At 39.7% G+C, this 15,852-nt stretch overlaps 1 protein-coding gene across 4 annotated transcripts in view; it reads left to right on the plus strand.

Moving 5' to 3' along the window:
* The first annotated feature begins 1,199 nt into the window (after positions 1–1,199).
* The window catches only part of LOC139409128 (ran-binding protein 3-like), a 35,718-nt gene continuing 21,065 nt past the window's right edge, over positions 1,200–15,852 (plus strand). For all 4 annotated transcript variants that reach the window (XM_071153866.1, XM_071153868.1, XM_071153865.1 and 1 more), the window contains exons 1-10: positions 1,200–1,224; positions 1,403–1,475; positions 1,575–1,653; positions 1,751–1,838; positions 2,102–2,205; positions 2,320–2,457; positions 2,564–2,663; positions 2,858–2,977; positions 3,221–3,391; positions 3,530–3,647. In XM_071153866.1, coding sequence (XP_071009967.1) covers positions 1,415–1,475; positions 1,575–1,653; positions 1,751–1,838; positions 2,102–2,205; positions 2,320–2,457; positions 2,564–2,663; positions 2,858–2,977; positions 3,221–3,391; positions 3,530–3,647 — 979 coding nt within the window. In that variant the 5' untranslated portion in view covers positions 1,200–1,224; positions 1,403–1,414. The remainder of the gene's footprint in view (positions 1,225–1,402; positions 1,476–1,574; positions 1,654–1,750; positions 1,839–2,101; positions 2,206–2,319; positions 2,458–2,563; positions 2,664–2,857; positions 2,978–3,220; positions 3,392–3,529; positions 3,648–15,852) is intronic.

The following is a 15,852-nucleotide window of genomic DNA, read 5'->3' on the forward strand; positions in this document are numbered from 1 at the left end:
ACAGGGACATAAACACTTTTGTGCACAACATTTGAGGAATTAAGCTTTGGAATATTTCTGGAATTATTTTTCAGCTCACGAACCATGGAACCAACACTTTCCATGTTTTGTTTATATTTTTGTTTCACCGACACGAAGCAATCTATGAAGTTGGCTGACTGGTAAACCTCTTTTTAGGGAGAGAGGGTGAAAACTATCAGCTGTGTGCATATTTTATCTATTGTAGTACTTAGATTGTCCATTTGTAAGAAGTACATCAATGAATTGTACAGAGTTAGTTATTTTCCATAGTGAAGGAAATTGATTGTAATCTAGAGTTAATGTAGTTTAAAAAAATAATGTAAATGGACTGAAGTAGCAGGATAAATACTACTAACAATTGTAATTAACAATATAGCACTATCAAATGATATGAAACACTATATTCAATTAATGAATTATGGCAGCTGCGTGTGTGTGTGTGTTTGTCAGTAGTATGTGAGCATGTGTGAATGTGCAGAGTCGTTGTAAGTCTCCCCACACAGACAGTGTGGTGAAGAAGGAGCATGACAAACCCAACTCTGCAAACAATATCTCCACTTCAAGAATGATAATGGTAAATGCCTAATTCATGCATTAACAGAAATTAATGTAAATAAATGACGGGGATTGACGGTACATTTACTAGACCTACTGGTTACATAGGTAATGGGGAATTTCTTACATAAACAAAGGGCAAACAATTTACACAATGGCTACAAAAATCTAAGGAAATATATATGGAAGTAGTTTATTGCACCACCAAAAAAAGGGGTTACAAATGGATGAAAATCTAATTTTAATAATTTCTTGATCTTTTTAATATCTCTCAGATATAGAACAGACACTTTAAAACAAACTTCTGTTTGATTTATTGTTTGGCTGTCTGTTTTTCCATGTATGAATCAATGTGTTTCTATGGACTCAAACCAGTAAGGCAAAATTCAATGTTTCATCAAATTATTTGGAGTTCCTAAAATTCCAAATCGAATAGCTAAATGATCCTTGGTATGGCAATCTTAAAACAATTCCATATGTCAGCTTAGTAGAACACCCTCTTTAGGATTGCTTTAACTTCGCGTGTTAAACATCCCACAACATTGAAAATCTTGAACGCACCCTAGACAACGCGTCATAGCCTACAGACGTGCCAAGTCATATGACCTTACATTAGTGCAAGCTCACGGAAAGGACTGCTCAGCTGCGGTAGTGTATAATTTGTTGATTTCAGGATTTGTTAGATACTGTGTTGAAATAGCTAACTATTGTTGTTAAGACGAAGCTTTTTTCCGTGCTATATATGGTACATTTCTGTTGTACTTATGGATTTGTATGGAGGCATATGTTGCCTAATGCAGATTGTTTGTCCCTCATACAAATCTAGCTATCCCTCGAGATGGCAGATAAGAACTTTCGGTTATTCTTGTTCATAACACTCTGTACGGTCATTACATGTGGTGAGTTTGCCCTTGTCCAACTAACATAACCTCTGATTGAATATCTTTCCATTTAAACATCCCCTATTTGAATACTGAAATGTCATATTCCTTCAACAGATGGGAGTGTATCCCTATCTGCTCCAGCCACTGTAAATCTGGAGGAGAAAAGTTCAGCCAATATCACCATAACGCCTAGGTAACTATGCTTATAGCTGGTTCTCTACTACCAGTTTTTTATCAGTATTATATACATTTGTTGTGATGCAGTGTTTGGCATTTCTTTATTTTTGCAGCTCTCCTCAGAATGTCTCAACACTCATTATTTTTAACTTCACCGACTCCTCTGCAAATGTTACCTCAATACTTCAACTGCCTCAACAGGTATGCATTTTGTTTAATTCAAACTGACTGAAGAGCAAGAACCAATAACCATGTAATTGATTATTAATGCACTTTGATATCTGCATCTATCATATTTAAATGAACTACAGTGGCCACTGTGTGTAAAATAAATACTAGCACTTACGTTGTAGGCATAAATGCATATTATGTCTAAATGTAACAATTGTTTACAGTGACTTTTTATATATTTGATTATTTAAGTGCAGTGTTTCCGACATATGTTCTGTATTTCTGATCTCCAGGTAGAGTTGCCTGCAAACGCCACATCAAGCACTTTTGAGGTTCATGCAGAACATGTGGGTCAGGTGACAGCCTATTTATACAGCAACAACACTGGCATTGCAAGGTGAGCTGTACAGAGTTTCTGTCAGTGAATTTCAACTCCATGAACATTTCTCACTTTCAGACTGATTTTTAAACCAACATAATGTACTAATAGTCTCTCATTTATGTTTTCCAGCCATAAGACCCGAATCCGTTTCTTGGTTATTAGAAGCAACACTGTTGATATCATTAACCAAGTAATTGGTTGGATTTACTTCCTAGCATGGTCTATATCATTCTACCCTCAAGTATATGAGAACTGGAGAAGAAAAAGGTAGTGCCTCTGATACTTGGACTTTTTTCAAAATCCTCTGCATCACAGGATTTAGATCTAAAGGACTTTTGGATATGGTTTCTGACTAACTTTGTCTGTTTGACAGTGTGGTGGGGCTGAACTTTGATTTTCTGGCACTCAACTTGACAGGATTCATTGCCTACAGTGTCTTCAATGTAGGCCTCTTCTGGGTTCCGTACATGAAGGTAATCGCTTGCATGCCATCACAAACGGTGTAACAAATTGGGACGAATACTGACTTGAGATCTGCACACACAGCTCTGCAAATGTTGTCAGTCATGCATTGATACCAATGGGGATTTGCGCTGGATAGTCTATGGTCCTATTGACTCAGTTTTTACTCCACATAGTTATATAGCAGTGTGTTTTTTATTTACAGGAAGAGTTTTTGAAGATAAATCCAAATGGTGTAAACCCAGTGGATGCCAACGATGTGTTCTTCAGTCTCCATGCAGTTGTGCTGACTCTTGTATATGTCTCTCAGTGTGCCATCTATGAAGTGAGTGACAATAGACCAGTCTTTAGTGACTTCCTAAATGTCCCCCTTGGTTATAAACAGGAGACAGATGTTGGCTGGCTAAATAATGATTAGCTTATGTTTTGATTGTTGGCAAAGACATATTCATCTGATCCTTTGAGGATTTTTTTTGTTGTTGGAAGGAAATCATTTTTGTCAAGGCCTCAATGAAACATTGTCAGTTAAAAGCATTGTGAAAGTGATTAATGTGTTCCTGTGTTGCAGAGAGGAGGGCAGATGGTGTCCAAGATTGCTATTGGCCTTCTGGTGATTGGTTGGACGTTTGCCCTGGTCACCCTCTTTGTTGCTGTGGCCAGTAAGATCACCTGGCTGGAATATCTCTACTATTTCTCTTACATCAAGCTAGGTGTCACCCTCGTCAAATACATCCCACAGGTATGTATTTCACAATATTTTACTGCATATCAGATGGTTTTCGCTTATGCAATTAGCATTTGTTACAGTAGATGTTGCTCTTCACTTGGAAATGTATGACGTTATGGATTTTCATGATCACACACTCTGTCCCCTCAGGTCTACATGAACTATCAAAGACAAAGCACAGAGGGGTGGAGCATTGGCAATGTGTTGCTGGACTTCACAGGAGGCAGCTTCAGTCTCATTCAGATGTTCCTTCAGTCATATAACAATGGTAAGGCTGCCCACGCTTCCCGTAGTACACTAATGTGCACATGCCTCAGTAGAACAGGCAATAATTAGTCAGCGAAAATATTTACAGGACAGTCCCAAAAATTCAAAACGTGTCTTCAGTTGCAGGCATTTAACATTTTAATTGTTTGTCATTTATAATCATTAATTGTGTGTATAAAGTACATTTGGAAAGTACTAAGACCCCTTCACTTTCCACATTTTGTTATGTTACAGCCTTATTCTAAAATAGATTAAATTAGTTTTTTTCCCCCACATCAATCTACACACAATACCCCATAATGAAAAATCAATTTTTTGCAAATGTATTAATTATTCAAACTGAAATATCACATTTACATAAATATTCAGACCCTTTACTCAGTACTTTGTTAAAGCACCTTTGGCGTTGATTACAACCTTGAGTCTTCTTGGGTATGACGCTACAAACTTGGCACACCTGTATTTTGGGAGAAATTCCCCTTCTCTGCAGATGCTCTCATGCTCTGTCAGGTTGGATGTGGAGCATTGCTGCACAGCTATTTCCAGGTCTCTCCGGAGATGTTTGATCAAGTTCAAGTCCGTTCTCTGGCTGGGCCACTCAAGGACATTCAGACACTTGTCCCGAAGCCACTCCTGCGTGGTCTAGGCTGTGTGCTTAGGGTTGTTGTCCTGTTGGAAGGTGAACCTTCGTCCCAGTCTGATGTCCTGAGCGCTCTGGAGCTCTGCTCCGTTCATCTTTCCCTCGATCCGGACTTGTCTCCCAGCCCCTTCCGCTGAAAAACATCCCCACAGCATGATGCTGCCACCACCATGCTTCACTGTAGGGATGGTATTGGGCAGGTGGTGAGCGCTGCCTGGTTTCCTCCAGATGTGAGCTCGGAGCTCGGAGCTCTACAGACAATTCCTTCGACCTAATGACTTGGTTTTTGCTCTGACATGCACTGTCAACTATGGGACCTTATATAGAGAGGTGTGTGTGCCTTTCCAAATCATGTCCAAATCAATGAAAATAGGATGCACCTGTGGTAAATTCAAATCAAGTAGAAACATTAAGGATGATGAATGGAAATAGGATGCACCTGAGCTCAATTGAGTCTCAGCAAAGTCTGAATAACTATGTAAATAGGTATTTCTGTTTTTATTTTTAATAAGTAATTCTAAATACATTTTAGATTTTTCAAAGTAGCCACCCTTTGCCTTGACAGCTTAGCACACTATTGGTATTCTCTCAACCAGCTTCACGAGGAATGCTTTTCCAACAGTCTTGAAGGAGTTCCCACAAATGCTGAGCACTTGTTGGCTACTTTTCCTTCACTCTGCGGTCCAACTCATCCCAAACCATCTCAATTGGGTTGAGGCCAGGTCATCTGATGCAGCACCATCACTCTCCTTCTTGGTCAAAAAGCCCTGACACAGTCCGGAGGTGTGTTTTGGGTCATTGTCCTGTTGAAAAACAAATTATAGTCCCACTAAGCGCAAACCAGATGGGATGGTGTATTGCTGCAGAATGCTGTCATAGTCGTGCTGGTTAAGTGTGCCACCAGCAAAGCACCCCCACACCACCTCCATGCTTCATGATGGGAACATCACATGCAGAGATCAGCCTTTCACCTACTCTGTGTCTCACAGACAAGGTGGTTGGAACCAAAAATCTAAAATTTGGACTCATCAGACCAAAGGACAGATTTCCACAGATCTAATGTACATTGCTCGTGTTTCTTGGCCCAAGCAAGTCTCTTCTTCTTATTGGTGTCCTTTAGTAGTGGTTTCTTTTGAGCAATTTGACCATGAAGGCCTGATTCACGCAGTCTCCTCTGAACAGTTTCTGAGATGTCTGTTACTTTTTTGGGGTTGCATTTTCTGAGGCTGGTAACTCTTATGAACTTCTGTAGCAGAGAACTCTGGGTCTTCCTTTTGTGTGGCGGTCCTCATGAGAGCCAGTTTCATCATAGCGCTTGATGGTTTTTGCGACTGCACTTGAAGAAACTTTCAAAGTTCTTGAAATTCTCCGTATTTACTGACCTTCGTGTCTTAAGTAATGATGGGCTGTCATTTCTCTTTGCTTATTTGAGCTGTTCTTGCCATAATATGGTATTTTACCAAATAGGGCTATATTCCGTATACCACCCTACCTTGTCACAACACAACTGATTGGCTCAAACGCATTAAGAAAGAAATTCCACAAATTAACCTTTAACAAGGCACACCTGTTAATGCATTCCAGGTGACTACCTCATTCAATTCCAGGCTGTATCACAACCGGCCCTGATTGGGAGTCCCATAGGGTGGTGCACAATTGGAGCAGCATCGTTCGTGTTTGGTTAGGCCGTCATTGTAAATAAGAATTTGTTCTTAACTGACTTGCCTAGTTAAATAAAGGTTACGTTTTATTAAATAAATAAAAATAAAATAAAAGGCTGGTTAAGATGATGCCAAGTGTGCAAAGTTGTCAAAGGCAAAGAAAGGGTGGCTACTTTGAAGAATCTCAAACACCTTTTTTGGTTACATGATTTCATATGTATTATTTCATAGTTTTGATTTCTTCACTATTATTCTACAATGTAGAAAATAGTAAAAATAAAGGAAAATCCTTCAATGAGTAGGTGTCCAAACTTCAGACTGGTAAGGTATAGATATCTTTTCATGTTTATATATATATATATATATATATGTTGTGTTAATGTTGCAGGAATAATTGTAAAATAAGTCATATATATATATATATATATATATATATAATATAATATTACTTTTTTTACAATTATTCCTGCACATTAACACGACAGTGTCACAATATTCATAATACAGGATTTCCTTTTCATGTCCACCCACCCACGAGCCTTGCCAACCCACCCACCCAGCTCTTTCCCTGTGTCTGTGAGAAGAACAGACAAATCATAACATAAATAATAACTACAAAAACATACAGAAAAGGGTTATTTAAACAATGTATTAAAAAGGTTATAAAAGTACATTGAAATAGTGATGCATTTTGTTGTTTTTTTCAGATTAATTCCATCAATCTTAAACAGAATTGTGACTTATTACATCACTTGCTGAATTAATTGATGGTCTACGTCAGGGTTTCATGAGTTTTTCTATTGTTTCCTAGATGAATGGAAGCTCATCTTTGGGGACCCCACAAAGGCAGGACTTGGCTTGTTCTCCATATTCTTTGATGTGGTGTTCATCATTCAGCATTACTGTCTGTACAGACATAAAACACATTATGAGCTTGTGGTTGACCAGGAATAGGCTAATTGTAATTTACTGTTTACCTCTGCCAGTGAGTCCAAACGATTTACTGAAGGACTAATATAAGGGCTTTCTTCTATGTAGTGTTCCCAGTCATTGAATGGGAAGCTATTTAGACACAGGGGGGCCATACTTCCTCGTCTCAAAATGCGTCAGCCAATTAAAATATTTGGTGTAGTTGCACGTGATCAAACACTAATGGTACTTTCAAGACAACTGGGAACTCTGGGGGTTGGGGGGAATGAGGTTGAATCATGACATCAGTGATCAATCTACAGGTCGAAAAGTCAAAGCTCTAGAAAGAGGCTAGAGTTCCCGACTTGGAATTCCGAGTTGGAAGACTGCTCAAAATATATTTTCCCAGTCGTAGATAGCGCCCCCCCCCCCCCCCCCCCCCCAGTTGGCAGTTGTATTGAATGCTCGGAAGTGTCCGATTTTCCAGGTTCCGGTTGTTTTGAACGCGGCATTAATGTTCCCTTCAGATAACCTGTCAGATTTAAGCTGCTTTCCAAAAACTTAAAAGACACACCCTCAGCCCTCAAATTAAGTGGACACTTCTGATGACGTATTATTACGTCTGATGAGTTGACACTTGCAGGGCAAGGGAAGGACGAATTAATTTGAAATGGACTGCTCTTGCCAGGAAATGTGTCACTCGTTCATCCCACGGTTGTGTTTTCAGTCATCATGGAACTGTTGCGTGTGCCTTTATATGCTCTACAGTCAATTATGATTGCATTTCAGATCTTGGCTAGAAGACAACGCCTCCGCAGACATCGAATGTTAGCCTTCCAACTATATCCGGAAATTACAATGTATAAGTGTGATGTCAGGGAAAGTTATATGCGCAAGCAAACGTTTCCAAAAGCCAACCAAACAAAAACATCATGACTTTTATGTGTTTGAGCCGTCATGTGCATTAGTAGCAGAATTTATAACTTATTTACATTTGTTTCTACTTACACTTGTATGTTGACTTCTCCATATAATGTTGGTTTTAAGTTTTGGCTGACGTTTTTTAGTGGATGTACAATCATCGCAAATTGAATATGGGGCTTTTCAAGCCCTGGAGTGAACATAATTGTAAACTCGATCAAAAGCAAGGGCAGAAGGGCTTACGTTGCCAACTTCCCTTGCTTAGCTAATCATTTGGACCGACGACAAAGGAGGCTGCCGTGATTCCCCCAATTTAGATAAAGGTTACATTTAAAAAAATAAATAATTTAACGTGCATAAGTGGTGGAGGGTGTTTATTTTATGGGTTTGAAATGCAACCTTAGCCTTTTGCTAACTTGCATAGCTGGCCCGTGATCATATCTGGTTCAAATGCTGTATCGATCAATTAAAATCGTTAACGTAGTTGGACCTGATCGAACACGTTTTGATGAAAGTGTCCTTAACAAAAGTCCAACGACACGTTCTGATAATCAAAGCAACTAGATCACGTGTGTTTGACTGGACTGGTCAAACACATGTGCTAACTCCAGGTAATTGTTGCAGATTGTGGCAAGGGTTTGAATCTCATGAGTTTATTTTCCCCTTTTTGAAATGCAGAATTACTTTTTGTGTCAGTGTGTTGAGAAGTGTAGCCAAAACCATGTGAATGAAGATTACGCATACATTTAATGAGGAGCTTCTTGTTGGAGTCCCTCTTGCAGACCGACACAGGCTACTGGCACTGCTACATAAACAATCGTCACTTCTATAAACTATATTACATAGATGTTAGTGCTGTGCGATTTTAACCGGCATCGGTTCAATTATTTGAATTCTATTTCTTTCCGTTTTATTTCTGTGAACTAGATGTAACGTTTCTATACAGATATATTAGATCATGCATTTCCAACAGTCCAATATTCTACATAGTTTAGTGCAGAAAACGTGGTGATTAATTACAATGAGAATAATCCATTGCGTGCCAGTTTAAACTTGTCTGGTCTGTCCTGAGCAAGGCAATGGGGTGCGTTCGTAAATTCATTTTTGCTATCTACACTGATTTCAGAGCACTCTCGTTTGAGTGTGCCAGAGTGCAGAATAACTGTTATAATTTACGAATGAGCAACACCCGTTGAAATTGAAAGGTGTCAGTAAAGGTTGGGGGAAAAAACGCAAATAAATTGTTGCTAGCAGCACAGTTAGTCACTAATGCTCTAGATAACGTGACAACAGCCTAACTAGCTCTGCTAGGGCAAGTAAAATGGTCAGAGTGAGGTGTTGTCTCATTTGTGTGTGGAAGTAGCTAGCCAACTTTAGCCAGTTAGCTTTGGCACTTAACTGCCGTTGTGAGGTCAGAACGCTCAGATTGACCCTACTCCTCGGCCAGAGGGTCCAGTGTGCGGCCTGAACGCTCCGAGAGTGAAACGCTCTGAATTTACTTGAGTGATAATGCCAGAGAAGCCGGTGTTTTGAAGATGTATTGGCACAGGTGTTTCGTCTTGGGCCTGCAAACCGTGCCATTATATCCTCCGAACTCCGGGTTCGAGGGCATTATCACTTTTATACAACAGGTTACCAACATATTCGAGTAATGATTGACATATTTTCATTTAATGTTATTTTGATAAATGTATTCATATTATTTCATCCTTCCGCAAGATATAGTCCAGACACAAATCTAGGGTTGCTACCCAAGCCGGCTGGTCATTTCTTCTATGAGACCCAGTCGTTCAATTATTTTTTTCCCAGAATCTATGGACATGACCCAGTCGTTCGTTCTAAATGTGCCATAACCATACTGGCTGGCAAAATTCGTATCCCTTGCCTGCTCTAGCTAGCCATAGTTGGCTAACTCACAGTCACGTCAAACAGTGCTGCCAGAATAACAACAGTAGCTGCATTTGCTTTTGTTTAAGCTGTTTTCTAGTGATGACATGTATTTGGACATCCATAACAATGAGCTAATGAGGTGTGATTTCGCATAGCATAGAAAATGTGCTCTCCCATCAGGACAGTTGTTCAGAGGTTCAGAGCTTCAATGCCATACAACACTCATTCCGTGGCCTCCAACTGCTCTTAAACGCTAGTAAAACCAAATGCATGCTTTTCAACCGTTCGCTGCCAGCACCCGCACGCCAACTAGCATCACCACCATAGATGGTTCCGACCTAGAATATGTGGACATCTATAAGTACCTAGGTGTCTGGCTAGACTGTAAACTCTCCTTCCAGACTCATGTCAAACATCTCCAATCTAAAATCAAATCTAGAGTCGGCTTTCTATTCCGCAACAAAGCCTCCTTCACTCACAGCGCCAAATTTACCCTAGTAAAACTGACTATCCTACCAATCCTCGACTTTGGCGATGTCATCTACAAAATAGCTTCCAATACTCTACTCAGCAAACTGGATGCAGTTTATCACAGTGCCATCCGTTTTGTTACTAAAGCACCTTATACCACCCACCACTGCGACCTGTATGCTCTAGTCGGCTGGCCCTCGCTACATATTCGTCGCCAGACCCACTGGCTCCAGGTCATCTACAAGTCCATGCTAGGTAAAGCTCCACCTTATCTCAGTTCACTGGTCACGATGGCAACACCCACCCGTAGCACGCGCTCCAGCAGGTGTATCTCACTGATCATCCCTAAAGCCAACACCTCATTTGGCCGCCTTTCCTTCCAGTTCTCTGCTGTCTGTGACTGGAACGAATTGCAAAAATCGCTGAAGTTGGAGACTTTTATCTCCCTCACCAACTTCAAACATCTGCTATCTGAGCAGCTAACCGATCGCTGTACATAGTACATAGTCCATCGGTAAATAGCCCACCCAATTTACCTACCTCATCCCCATACTGTTTATATTTATTTACTTTTCTGCTCTTTTGCACACCAGTATCTCTACCTGCACATGACCATCTGATAATTTATCACTCCAGTGTTAATCTGCAAAATTGTAGTTATTTGCCTACCACATTCCTTTTGCATACAATGTATATAGACTATTTTTTTCTTTCTACTGTGTTATTGACTTGTTTGTTGTTTACTCCATGTGTAACTCTGTGTTGTCTGTTCACACTGCTATGCTTTATCTTGGCCAGGTCGCAGTTGTAAATGAGAACTTGTTCTCAACTAGCCTACCTGGTTAAATAAAGATGAAATAAAAAAAATTGAGGAGCTAGCCAACCACACAGCTAACACAATCACTTCAAACTGAAGCTGGAAAGACTGCAAAGTGGCTGCAGTTCGTTTCATTTGACCTTTTTCAAATGGATATTTCTTTGTATATATCCATAAAAACTATGCTAGCTGATTCAGAATTTCAACTGAATGAGAAACACTACCTGCCTGTCTGTCTCGTCCCGACATCTCCGCTGTTGATAACTAAATGTTAGTCTAAAAAAAAAAGATATTGCCTAGATTATTTTTATAGTGGAGATAAAGTTTATAAATTGCCTGGCTGGGCTGATGAGAGTGGATTGCGCAGCCAGATGGAACAGGGTAAATAGGCATTTTAATGTCATATATTTCGCTGGTGGCAACTTGCGGAATAGACACCGACTGGAATGCGGTTTTAACCAATCAGCATTCAGGATTAGACCTGCCCGTTGTATAATAAAAGACAACCTGACAACGCTCTGAATTTACGAACGACCCAGAGCGCACTCTGACAATGGAGGCAATTTAAGAACACATACATGGAGAGAAGTGAGAACGTGCAATCCAGAGGGATAGAAAGCAGTTGCTTCGCCAGCCTGAAATGTGATTTATAGTCGGTATTCAGCAGTCATAAAAGTACACCTTATTTACTTTGAAGAACTACACCTTATTTACTTTGAAGAACTACTGAGATAGTGATTTTGTCAGACACCATAGGCAGTAGCTCTTTATGAGGTGACTTTGAATTAAATATTAGTTATCAAATAAAACACATTTGATTAAAGTAATGTTAAGTGATGGGCAGTCACTACCACCATGGGACTTGTATTAATTGTTTTATTCTGTTACAGAATTCAACCCACATAATGCATTTAATGTATACAAAAACAATATGGAAACGCAAGTCGAAAAAGTGATTATTTTTCCAGAATCAAACCCGAAACCGAACCGACCTAAAAACACTAATCCCTCAGCACTAATATGTGTGTAGGCTACACACAACGTTTTATATGCATTATTATAATAATCCACTTCGTCACAAATGCATTATTTGAGTCTAGCATTGAGGACCAGCAATTAACAGTGTTTTTCTTAACAAAAATGCATGATGCAAGGTGGGCTTGAACTCATGGTTTATGAGCACTGTCATTTTATCTTCGACAGTGTGTGCCACCAGGACCGAATAATGATGGTACATGACAGCTATTTGAAAAGTCCATAAGGCTCTTCAACTTTTTAAACAATATGATACACTTTAAATATTGTATAGACCTCTTATCTTTTTTTCCTGTAAAAGCACATTGATGTGTGTGGAACGGATGTGCGAAAACTTGGGATTTTGTCATATGTGAAAACGTGCCTTTTGCAATCATGCAAAATTGGGGCACTATACTTGAAACATACCAAGCATCATTTGTAGGTTTAAAATATCCTTCCTTGTGGCCATTTTGACCTATTTTAAGAAATGCCATTGGTTGGTAACGTTGATACAGGAAATCACTGCCACCTGCTCAGGTTAGCATAGGGCTAAATGTGTCAGGCTATGTAATGGGAACAGCTAACGTGTGGCGTTTGATCACGTGAAACTACATCAACGATTTTAATTCGCCAATGCCTTTGCTTAAACATAACTTTCAAATGATTGTAGGATAATAGGGATTTCATTGTGTTCCATAAATTGTGAGTAAATTATGGTTTAATACCACTAAGGGAGGAACTGTTTTATTTTTTATTTTTTTACTGACTAGCATAGGCCTTGAACTTGTCAATCTGTCAAAGCAATGGCTCACTTTTTGTAATACAATACGACTGTTTTTATTTTTATTTAATAAAAAATAAAAAAATCTATATTTGAAAGATAATTGCTATTTTGAAATAGACAGAAAACATGATGCTTTATTGTCAAATTAATAAAATATTTTCAACTTAATTAAAATGTGATGTTTCATTATGCTTACATTGTGTGAACATGACTCCCTCTAGTGTTGGTAACATTTTGTTAGCCCAGCCATACACGCATGTCTACCCGCGGAGTATTGTGGGTGTCAGTGAGGAAGTAAAATGGCGGACCTGGCAAACGAAGGTAAGGAACTGCTCGTTGGGAAAGATAAACAAATCTAATGAATCACCACAGTGAGTGCATGTAGTTCAGACAGCGACGGGACTGTAAGCAGATGTGCAGGGAATGCTCCGTTTTGCCAGCAACTCGATGTGGTGGCAGCGGTTTGACTAAACGGCATACGTTAAGAGTCCCGGCCTTTGCTATATTTTACGTGGGGGAGGAGTGGGGGCGGCTGGCCGACCGTGTGGCACAACCGGGGGAGGGGCAGTTGTCATACGTGAAAATATCACATCTGTAGCGAGCGAACTATACCTTCCGATTGAACTGCATTTTTGTAAATCTATGTGTGTAACAATTTTAGAAATCAAGCACATGGAAGCACAAACAATAGACATGTAGGGCTCTGTCTGGGTCACATGGGAAATATACCGGGTGGAATTTTGCTCTTATCGAATAGCCTTTTTAAACCTCCCACTATCCCCATGTAGCTATCTACAGTACGCCGTCTATGGTCAACGCCTAAATTAGGTAGTCATCGTTAAAACACAGTTAACATGTCCCACCAAGCTTGGCTAGCTTTTTTTTTTTGCATGGCCGTGCTGTTTTCAGACAACTGGTTCTTGTCATTGCTCCATGTTACAGGTGTCTATATCCCATTGAGGTACAGCCTACAATGTTGCAAGTTCAATGCATAGCTATACTGTGCCAGAAACCTAGATAGCCTAGTTGCGTAACAGGGTTTGCAAAGTACTTAGCTAGATGCATTTGAATTAATTACTTTTATACAGTTTCAAATCAACCCAATTTTATATACGTATAATGATGCCAATACAGAAATATATCTTATTGAATACTGAACAGTTGCTATCACGGAAATGTGCCATCTACTGAGCTGTACATAGAGCTAAGGCACAGCTGCTCGAAAGTTCAAGCCTTCAACTGGCTCTTTACTCTGGACTTCTTTTTCTGATTTCACCTCCAAAAATAACAATGGCTTGCTGTGATATCTTTTCTTCAGTGTATGCTGATTCATTCAAATTTGTGAGATTTAATGACAATTTGAAGTTGTGCAGCTATCCCAAAAGTAAGAGGCTTAGACGTTATGTGAATAGAAGACTAATGAGATTAATGCCTGTAGACACTTTTTATTTTATTTTCCAGAATGTCACTGTAGAGGGGTCTAGAGTAAGTATATTTGGCAGCTGCTCCATTGAAAGACACTAGAACCCCAATTCAATTTCAATGTAAAAACCCCTCTAGCTTCTCTTCTGTGTCCTGGATTCCGTTCTCATTTCGTCCGCTGTTACTTACGATGCGTGAGGTCATAGGAGACGTGCCTGCCTATCACACACCATTAATTTCCACCAGTTTACAATTTCAATCGAATGACAAGAGGAGTCAGTTGTTTTGGTCTTGACAATTTGTTCCCCATTACTGAAACACTTCTGATTTTCCTTCTGTTAGCAGGAATAATATTAGATGTTCAGCTTGTGATAGTTAGAGCCAGAGGTAGGGATCAGAATTGACAGCATGGATGAGGACAAAGGTGAGGGGAGATGGGTGAGGGGGATCTATGCTGAGAAGGTAAGGGACCCAGAAACAACCACTCAATCTACCTTTAATGAGACAATGTTTTGGTACGAGGTGGATCCTTGGTTGCAAAATTGTGGACTTTTATTTAGTCCACCACCTGAGTTCTGGTGATGTAATAAGCAAGCTACTCTCTCATGATTAAGAACTAAGGCTATAGTCTACATGAAGTAGATTGAGTTGCATTGTAGCCTTTACTTTACCTTAACAGACATTCCTCTGTCAAAATCAAGAGACTGAAAGAACTAGCCAAGTCAGAAAGGCTATAGACTGCATTTCAAACAAGTATAGACTATTGTGTAGGCTATATCGAGTGTAACTCGGCATTGTTTTAAATTTAGATTAAATCAAGGAAGTGCAGTCTTTGATCCACTTCCTTAATTTGATAGTCTAAGTGCCATAGAGCTTATTTTGTGACAAGGCAAATCCATTTATTTTCCTTTAGGTTTTTATAAAAAGGGAGAATGTTTCATTGCTGTATCACAGAGAATAGCAGTGGTGTGGTTGGAGGCATCAGTAAAACACTTTATGCAGAAGTCAAATACTTTTTAGTGTGAATCCACCATCTCTGGCAAGCATTTATGCATGTCTTTCACACCTCGAGGGCACATGAGCAATGCTAAGTCATCACAAAGCCTTGTGCCTCAGCTGGGGATGACTGACCACATAAACCTTCAAGCTACTAGGTCTATATATTGAAAAGCTATATTTTATATCTGCTTTTACTGTTCAGTGTCAGTAGCTAGCACATTTGCCTGCCCAGCCTTCTAAAACAGGTCATGTCTTTGCCGCCCTTTCTTTCTGAAAATTTCTCCTCTCATGGCCATATCACCTTCACCATAGCTTCTTTTAGTTTTGTTGCTATATATTTATTGCCTGATTTATTGGGTCAACCCCAGTGTAGTTTCATCATGTTGACCCAGATCCCTAAAAATGCGAAGCACCCGTAGGCGGTCAAATTCTATAAAGTCATACACACATCCTCGCAATCAGATCCCATCCACGTGGCTTACCCTAAAAATAGTCAAGGGCAAATTTTAGCAGCAGTGAGTCATTCTAGGTTTGATATCATCCTTCAAATCCATCTGCTGGGGCTGGCAGTCCTCCACTCATCCTACCCTATCACAACTAGCATGTCTCCCTCAGCTGTGGCAGGTAGCAGGCTATTCCAGTTGGACTGGGGTTAATGGCTAGAGCCTCTTATTC

The sequence above is a fragment of the Oncorhynchus clarkii genome, chromosome 5 (assembly GCF_045791955.1).
Source record: "Oncorhynchus clarkii lewisi isolate Uvic-CL-2024 chromosome 5, UVic_Ocla_1.0, whole genome shotgun sequence".
Lineage (NCBI taxonomy): Eukaryota > Metazoa > Chordata > Actinopteri > Salmoniformes > Salmonidae > Oncorhynchus > Oncorhynchus clarkii.